Source organism: Coptis chinensis, chromosome 3, assembly GCF_015680905.1.
Source record: "Coptis chinensis isolate HL-2020 chromosome 3, ASM1568090v1, whole genome shotgun sequence".
NCBI classification, from domain to species: Eukaryota; Viridiplantae; Streptophyta; class Magnoliopsida; order Ranunculales; family Ranunculaceae; genus Coptis; species Coptis chinensis.
This window is the reverse complement of record NC_141458.1, coordinates 104248167-104257412: the sequence shown is the minus strand read 5'-3', so window position 1 is coordinate 104257412 and position 9246 is coordinate 104248167. Positions and strand designations below refer to the sequence as shown.

Below are 9246 nucleotides of genomic sequence, written 5' to 3'. Positions count from 1 at the left end.
GTCCCATAGGATTTGAATTATAACATGATTCTAAGAGATTCTGGGGAAATTCAAACCAAATAAAGCCAATGGCTCAAGAGTATAGTTTGTGAATTATTCATTAGTATCTCTCTCTTAATGGAGTTCACAAATAGAAAAGAAATGAGATTATATTTTGTATCATCAAGTCCCGTAGGATTTGAATTATAACATGATTCCAGGAGATTTTGGGGAAATTCAAACCCAACAGTTGAGCCAATGGCTCAAGAGTATAGTTTGTGAATTATTCATTAGTATCTCTCTTAATGGAGTTCACAAATAGAAAAGAAAAGAAATAAATGAGTTTCCCAATACATGCGCATGTGTTTGACATGTCAACAGATCGGTCATGAAAATGGAAATTAGAAATGCTATTTATTAGTTTAAGGTAGAGTTTTGCGCTTAAAGTTCTCAATAAGACATTGGGATTCTGCACCATGCATGTAAATAACAATGACATCTTCTTCTTTGAATTTAAGCAGTATTTTCATTTTCTGGTTTTTAAGTATATGTTTTTTTAATGGTTTTGAAGGGTTGGGCCAATTAATACAGAATGAAAGAAAGGAAAGTTATGACTCGCAGAAATTTGGTTAGTGTGTGAGTGTGGTGTTGTGTCTTTTCTGGGTTTGGGTTTTACCGCTTTTGTTGCCCGGGTGCCCTGCTGCTGCCATGGACCCACCGGTGCTTGCCGCTGCGGGGGTGTTCTTGTTACCCGGCCGGTGCCCTACTGCTGCCATGGACCCTCTTGGTGGGTGTTCTTTGCCATTGCCCTCTTCTTCTTTGCCTTGGACCTGCTGGTGCTTGCTGGTGGTGGTGGTGGTGTCTCTGCTGGTGCCTTTGGTGTTTAGTTCTTCTGTGAAGGGCTAAGTATCAAAAGCCTTTGGTACTTGAGTCATAATGGCCTTCTTGCTTTCTCGCAACGGTTTCCGCAGAGTAGCGATGTCATTCCGAGCAATTGCCGATGCCATCACAGGTGGTGGTCAAGTCATTCAAACTGCAAGGAGAGTCATCTATGCTTCACGATATTACTTGCCAAGCGTCAAGCATTTGGAGCTGTTTAGATGGTCGAGATCCGGGCCCCGTGGCGGGCACATGGTGGCATTTATGGTGTTTTGAATCGAAATCGTGGGCATGTCTTTGAGGAGATCAGAGGCCAGTACTCCATTATATAACATCAAAGCGTATTTGCTAGTAGTCATTTGGGTTCTCCAGTCAACTCAGAGCTGCAACATCCGGATAGGCCTTCCCACAGTGTTTGTTTGATCACTGAGACATGATGTCCTCAGATCCTTTGGAGCCTGGGTCGCAAGCACCCTTGTGTCTGAGATTTGTAGTAGGAAGGGCTTGATGGAGCAAATGACACCTCTCCTCCGAATTTGAGGACAAGTTATAAGGTGTTAATTATCAAGTTGGGGTTTTCCCATTGTACTTTTGGCTGTCATGTGACATGTTTTTATTATGATTTTGATACTCTGTTGACTGCTTTACACACTTATGTTTCCGACTTTCATGTTTTAAGGTTTACTTGTGGTTATTTGGATTCAGTTATTTTAAGGTTTACCTCATAACTGTTTAAATGTGATTTAAAGATACATTTCATTTTTATTTGATGATAAATGACCAGGAAAATGATATTATATTGGGATGATATTGGCAATTTTGTTTTTTTTTGTTTTTTTTAAATGGGACATCACTTTTAAAGTGATTTATAGAGTTATTTCACATCACTTTACATGTAATTTGAAATATGAATGAAAAGTGATGTTAAACGTTATAAGACATCACTTTTGAGTAGGGATGTCCATTCTGCCCGAAACCCGCCCAAAACCCGAAAAAAAACCCGCACCGAACCCTGCCCGAGCCCGACAAAACCCGAACCCGAACCCAGACCGAAATACATAGGGTCGGGTTTGGTCACACTATCTAAACCCGGACCGACCCGAACCCGACCCGATAATTTGGCCCTAAACCCGTTAAAAGGGTTAAAAAGCCCGAAACCATATCCAGACCGAACCCGAACCCAAAACCCAGTTATATAGGGTAAAAATGCCCGACCAAAACCCGAACCCGAACCAGACCATAATTCCCAACAACTATATTTTCATTTATTATCTATTTATCTTCAACAAACTTTTAGTCTTTTGCTCATTACTATTTACTTTTGGTCTTCAAGACAAATTACCTTTGACCGCATTACCACTACTCTTCTCTTCCCTCCAACAACTCCCCAAGAACAAGACAACCCAATCACACGCTCATGATGAAGAGATTGGTGGGTTTGATAGTCTTTGCTAAGTTTGCATTCACTTTCGGAAAAAATTGCGGCCTCCTCAAATATCTCTTTCTAAATGTGGTCACCAAGGAAAAAGAAATCAACAAGTCGGATTCACACCACCACAAAAACCTAAACTCCCAAAAAGCCATCAATCTTATTGTCAAATCAACAGTCGATTCACACCACCACAAGAAGTCGAAACTCCCAAAAACCATCAATCTTATTGAGTTATTGTCTTGGAATTGCTTGCTTTGGCAGTCTACTTTTCTCTTCCATTCTTTTCGCTTTTCAAAAATGCAATCCTTGTGTTTTGAATATTTGATGATTGTTGGGTGGCTTTTACGATGTTAAAGTTAAAACGATCAAATCCAATAAAAGAAGATGGCTTTTGATTAATTAGATGAAAAGAGGTTTTTCTTGAGATCTTGAGATCTAATAACCGAAAATGACGTTCGATGAAGAGATTTAATATTCTTTTATTTCATATATTTCGGGTTTTACCATACCCGAACCCGAACCCGAACCCGAACCCGACGGGTACCCGAAATATAGGGTTAGGGTAGGGTTTGGTCACATGTATCCATCAAATACCCGAACCCGAACCCGACCCGCAAAAAGAATAGGGCGGGGCGGATAACCCGATAATTCGCTCAAAACCCGGTAATTGGGTTGGGTAGGGTCGTCGGTACCCGTTTGGACATCCCTACTTTTGAGAGTGTTGTGAATGGTGGCGACGTAAAAAGTCAGGATTTTCTGCATCACTTTTTAATCGATGTCCACAAGTGATGTTAAATATAACATCACTTGTGGACATCGATTAAAAAGTGATGCAAAATTATAATATCACTTGTGGACATCATTTAAAAAGTGATGTGAAGTAACATCACTTGTGGACATCGTTTAAAAAGTGATGTGGAAAACCCTGACTTTTCACGTCGCCACCATTCACAACACTCTCAAAAGTGATGTCTTATACTTTTGACATCACTTTTTAAGTGATGGGAAATGGCATTTATGTTGTAGTGATTAGAGAAGTAAAATAGATTGGAATTACAAGTGCATAAACAGTATAAAGTGCAAGTAACAATCTCAACAAACATAGGTTCCAGTATAAATGAATCTTATGTGCTATAAATTAAAGGAATGGTGATTTATGTACAACTGATGGGGTATCCGGAAAATGATAATATCAACAGCAATAGTCAGCTGACATTTATAATCATGATTATCAGAGGAAATTTTCACATAATGATTAGATTAAGTGGAGTATAAGTATGAACAAATGTATCGGTGGATTACCTGTTCAGGATAGATTGGGTTTGAAGCCGAACCAAGAGAAGCCGATCCAATTTCCATTTGTTGCATCCCATATGATTGCTCAGAAGATAATGCGTAGTTCTGTTGATATTCAAAGCCTGGGGGATGTGTGAGATTGTTTGTTTCCATGAAGGATATTGGGTTATGCATTTGAGCATTCAGCTGTGTATAATCCCAATCATTCTCTTCCATAACTGTTCGGACAGCTAGTTCTTGTGAGTACAGCAGCTGAGTGACCTGTGGATTGGTGACAAAATTCCAAACCATATCTACAGTGATTCCTGCTTGGTTATTCGCGGATTCATCATGCACCCTTGAAGTTTGGACAAACTCGATGAGTGAGTTGTTGAGTTGTGATTGTGTGGCCGGTGTTAGTGGAGTGTAGTATCCGAGTTCAGAGGGGGTTGTTGGTGTTGCTGGTGGATTTTGAATGGAGAAGTTAATTTTCCTCTTTTTTGGTGGGTGCTTGTTTGTTGAATCCACCATCTTTCCTTTTAATTTGTAAGTTCTTTTGGCAATTTTTTTGTTTGTTGAAGTTGGAGGTGGTGAGTGATTGATATTTGGGCTGCTGGTTGAGGGGATGGTGATTTGAGAAGATATCAGATGGGGTATTGAGATTGGTAATGAACCGACCTTTTCTCCCTTTTTCATGGTTTGGGCCCTTTTCTTGTTGGGCTTTGGAGTTATTGGTCCCGAGATCTGGCCCATAGTTGATGAAGGGATTTTTTCTGGGATATTTTCTTTGCCATCCACGTGTCCAGCTTCAACTCGTGGGGGAATATCACTGTTCCGGTCTGTGCTTTCTTGTGTAACTGTACCACCAAAAAGCATACTTTGGTGGTGTGTTTCCTCTGCAGATGACGCTGGAGGATTCTCTGGGTTCTCTACATCATAAATTGTGTTTCTTGCAGGTGCTTCAAGAAGCAGTGGTTGTATGATGGGTGGTGGGTGTGGAATACCTTGGCGGTTTGTAGGTATCATGTCCTATCAAGGTGGCATGAGAGGCGATGGTAGTTAGAATTCCACATAAATGAAGTCGACCCATTTTCTTCCTCCATCAAATGTGTTGACCAATGTTCCTTGTGCGAATGGGCGAGCCAGTTCCACATTCACTTTTGCTTTGTAACCAGTAGCATCTCGTGGTGAGTTATCAGGTGTGTAAACAGTTGTTACACTTCCAGCCGCTGATGCCAGGTATCTTATGACTTCAGGCATTAAATGTTCTAAAAGCAGTCCTTCAAAAGTTATACAGAACTCCTGATGGGTAAAGTTGATATCTTGAGGGTTTAGGTTTGGAGAGAATGCTTTTAGAACAAAAAGATAGCCTAAAATTTGCCAAGGCTGATCCTTCAAGATTCGAGCTTTATCGATTTCTTTCTCGAAGCTTAGAATAAACTTGTTTCCAGGTACGACCACAATATCCAGTGTCTTTCTCAGATTCCACTTCTGACGGATAGCCTTCATGATCTCATTTGGTTGTTGTTCACTGTCTGAGATGATTTTTCCGATGAGTGAAGCTTCCCATCGAGCTCTAGATTTGATCAGTAATTCTCTTGGTATTTCCATTATTTTGCTCTCTTCACTACTAGAAAAATGGACATAGATAGCTTTTATTTAATTGCAATTGTAAAAAAACGCTATGTTAAAAATAGACATTGCGTTTGTCTTATCCTTGACCGGTACGTTTGTCTCAACAGTTGCGTTTAATGCTTACACGCTCTCCCCAAATCTCTACACTATATGATAGCCGGGTCTTTAGGAGTCCTACTTCTCAACCGAACAGTGTATTTCCAATCTCTCTATTTTAAGATTTTAGAACCACCTCCCTTAATTATTTTAAATTTCTAATCAGTTCTTTTCTTTTTAAACAATTTGCAAAAAACTCCCCCACTTTACTGAAATTTAAATTAGTTTCATATTATTTAAAACAATTTAAAAAACCTCCTTCACATTACTGAAATTATATTCAATCCCTCTTAATATTTTTATATTATTTTTTAGATTAAAACTAAAATTCAAAAAATCATACTATGGGAGACATAGGTTAGAGCGACAAAAATCATACTATCTAAGAAATATTAGAGCGACGAGTTTAAAGCCTTGAAAGAACACCGATGCTTAGCACGGTTTGCATACTTGTCCTCATAAACGCTATCTCCACTTAACACGTGGGTAAAGTAGGCACTTAAAAACTTCACACATGTGAGAGTAACTAAAAAATAACACTCGATATATCTTGCCCTCGTCTATTACTCCATTTCTCTTCTTTCTCCTCCCCGAAGCGAATTCAAATCCGAGCAACCTAAAAGTGGAGATGGTTAATCTTTTGAATATCCAGTGAAGCATCTTGATCTAGATATACTTAAGATTTATTTCTATTAGGTTATTTTTCTTTTTAAATTCACAAATTCCATTTTTTTAGGGTATTGAATTCAAGTTCTTATTTTTCCAGATCTGGTTGATGAAGATTGCAGAAACTAGCGGCGAAGCATGGCTATCTCTTGGGTTAGCACTTCGTGTAAACTGGTTTTTTAATTTCTTTATCCCTTTTTATTTTATTTGTTAGGGATTGTCTATATGTGGTGAAGACTTAAGATGATTATCATGTTTGTTTAGGAGCTGATTTTTTTTTGTTCTTTCCTGTTTTAGTTGGAAATGAATATTTTTCATTTGTGATTGACTTGCTTGCATATCCATTTGCAAATTTTCACGTACGCTCTATCTCTTTTTCCATGTTTAGTAATTTGAAGCTCAAAATTGATTATGAAATTCGTATAGATCTGGAAATTGCTCAACTCTAGCTGGTACATAAATAAACTTCAATTTTTCTCATCCCTTGTCCAATTATAAGTAATATAGTGATAATTGGCATTGGAAATGCAACCTTACATCAGTATGCCCATTGCCCATACTACAATTCTTCCTCTCTTTTTTTAGCGTATGGTATTCCACAAGCAGGTTGGCACAAGTATGTTCTTTTAATTGGAATTTAAGGACTCATTAATTGGCTGTGCATATGATTAATTTATTTAGAGTTTGTAAGATATAAGATAGGGATATGTCTAAAAACACATTTGATTATGATTGTTGAACAAATTATGTGTTTCTCTAGGCTTATTCTTGATCCCTTTAATCTATTTTGCTCTATCTTTCAAGAGTGTGTGCTCCACTTTGCGTAAACTCCAAGGGTGTAACAGTTAGTTGTAACAAGAACTGATATTGCAAGATATAGGAGTTGCCACAATCAAAGGTCAATTATGTCACTTGTGGACGACAATTTTTCTCTTTTTCTCTACTATTTCAGGTGTCTTGAGAGTATTCTTGCATCTGTTACTTTTCTTATTACGTTACTTTGAGTGTCTCTTATTCTTTGGCACTGCATATTTGCAATTTTTTGAACTTGGAAAATTGTGTCTAGTATTTTCAGGTTGTATAGTCTATTTACACTTATCTTGGTGACTAGTATTTTAGGTGGTTCTTGATCCTTATGGTTCACCTTCTGTGTTCCTGGACTCTGCAGTACAATCTGTTGCCGATGGAGGCATATTGATGTGCACAGCCACTGATTTGGCAGTGTTGTGTGGCGGCAATGGGGAGGTTTGCTACTCCAAGTAACCATATTTTCTTTTCTCCTTGAAATACGTAAAAATGTTTGTCAGTTTTGATTCTTCTAATATTTATTTGTGAAATTAGATATGGTTCCTATCCCCTAAAAGGTAAATATTGTCACAAGATGGCTTTGAGGATCCTCCTTGTGTGCATCGAGGTACCTCTATTTTAACAAATAGCTATTTGTTCAGCTTGTATTCTTTATTCAATTGCAGCACTAAAGTTCTGTTTTCCTGTTTTTTTGTTGCAGAGTCATGCAAATCGTTATAAGCGGTATATTGTGCCCATCCTCTCAGATCAAATGGATTTCTATGTCCGGGTTGTCGTGCGTATATTCACGTGGGTGGCTTCTTACTTTCATCAAACTATTAAATAGGACCAGGGTTTGACGTATTTACTGTGGTTATATGTTGTGGCCATTCATTCGCCAGGTTAGTTCTAAACTCCAATTTTTAACATTGGTGAATAACAGCTCTGCTAGTGCAATGAAGAACACACCTCTTAAGCTATCATATGTATATCAGTATGTTGGATGTGATTCCTTCCATCTGCAAAGCCTTGCAAGAACCGTAGCAAGGTATGTATCTTGCTCCTAGTGCTTTTCTTGGTACATGATGCTTTCATAAGATATAATTCATGATTTATCGTCTTTTGTGCAATTACTTGTCGTAAATGACGGGTAACTTTTAAATGTATGAACACCTTTAATAAAGCTTAATGTTGACTTTTATTTTTTGATTTTTTATTGGATTTCAACAGTTTAGCATGTCTATATAGTATGAAATTAGAAAAAGGTTTTGCTTTATAAGCAACTGATCAGTTTAGCATGTCTATATAGTAGAAGCGTGCTCATTGTTGTGGTGCACTTAACCATTCTCAGGTTCAATTTTTCTCTTTGACTCGTTGTAAAGTTAATGAATACTTAGCAAGATTTTTTGATAATGATGAGTGTGTTGTTTAAATGTGTAAGTTGCTTGATTTATAGTCCAAGTAATTTGCTTAGTTATACCATTCATTTTCTTAAAAATCTTCTACTTAAGTGTTCTCTAATGGGCCTGTTTAAAGACGAGTAACATAGCTAGTATTGACTTAGTTGGGACCTTAAAGTTTGTATATATAGGATTTTCGCTTCTTTACATTAATTTTGTGCAGTCCTGTATTTCCTCAAGTATAATGAGATTGTGTGATACCATGGATTCATAAGCTCGAAATGGAAGAGCGCTCAAATAATTGAGAGGTTGATGGTTCGAATCCATCTGGATCTAATTTTTTTTGCATTAACTAATTTAATAAATTTAATATACATTTGAATTTTTTTAATTTTATATTGACAAAACAATAGCATTTTCCCAACACTATAAAAGTATAATAGCATGAAAAAAATGCTATCGTTTTGAGGTAGAAACGCTATGAAATTTATTACATTTTTGACAAACGCTATAAATAACGCTATCGTTTTCATAGCGTTTTAGGACACTAGTGCTATCAATTTGATAACGTTTTGGACACAAACGCTATCTTAAAAAGCATAGCATGGCCATAGATAGCGTTTTGTAAATGCTATCAAGTAAAATTCATAGCGTTTTTCCTATGCTATCTATGCACTTTTCTGTAGTAGTGCTTCTTGGGACTCAGTAATATGAGCTTGGGATAGGATATGAGATATGTGTTCTATGGTTGAGGAAAGGGGAAGATTATCTGGTGTATATATGAGAAAGAGCTGGATTGGTAATGTGATTTGTTTTTGTGATATTTTGGGAATGAAAAAATGGGATGAAAATATGGTGATGATTTCATTAGATTTGGTATAAGATATGGTAAGGTGTGGATATTTGTGTCTAGGCGATGATAATTGGATTGTCTGTTGAGGTAGTTCATTGGTTGTTGTGTAAACTGTCAGAGATACCCAATGTTCTTCAGATTCAGTTGTGATTTCTTGAAATATCATTGGACCCGCATTATCTTTGAGCTTCATATAGCCTGCAGAGAATAGAAATAGAAACTGCAAATAGAAGGTAAGGTAAAGA

At 37.3% G+C, this 9246-nt stretch overlaps 1 protein-coding gene across 8 annotated transcripts; it reads left to right on the top strand.

The window, feature by feature from the left end:
• The first annotated feature begins 5827 nt into the window (after nucleotides 1-5827).
• Nucleotides 5828-8833, top strand: LOC147512434 (tRNA (guanine(26)-N(2))-dimethyltransferase 1-like). Of its 8 annotated transcripts, none has more exons than XR_015217208.1 (6): nucleotides 5828-5947; nucleotides 6063-6115; nucleotides 7131-7221; nucleotides 7304-7376; nucleotides 7470-7558; nucleotides 7692-8833. XR_015217208.1 is itself a non-coding variant. In XM_086599466.1 (6 exons), the coding sequence occupies exons 2-6, from the start codon at nucleotides 6101-6103 to the stop codon at nucleotides 7813-7815; spliced, it is 441 nt and encodes a 146-aa protein (XP_086455592.1). In that variant the 5' UTR covers nucleotides 5828-5947; nucleotides 6063-6100; the 3' UTR covers nucleotides 7816-8833. The 8 variants fall into 8 exon arrangements, 2 of the variants coding, with proteins under 2 accessions (XP_086455592.1, XP_086455593.1); XR_015217209.1 differs by having other exon boundaries at nucleotides 7074-7221; XM_086599466.1 differs by having other exon boundaries at nucleotides 7082-7221.
• The last annotated feature ends 413 nt before the right edge of the window (nucleotides 8834-9246 follow it).

Coding starts and splice junctions, on each gene's coding strand:
- LOC147512434 (XM_086599466.1), top strand. Junction 7,222..7,303: donor GGGGAGGTTTGCTACTCCAA/GTAACCATATTT, acceptor TTGTGAAATTAG/ATATGGTTCCTATCCCCTAA. Junction 7,559..7,691: donor GTTGTCGTGCGTATATTCAC/GTGGGTGGCTTC, acceptor GGTGAATAACAG/CTCTGCTAGTGCAATGAAGA.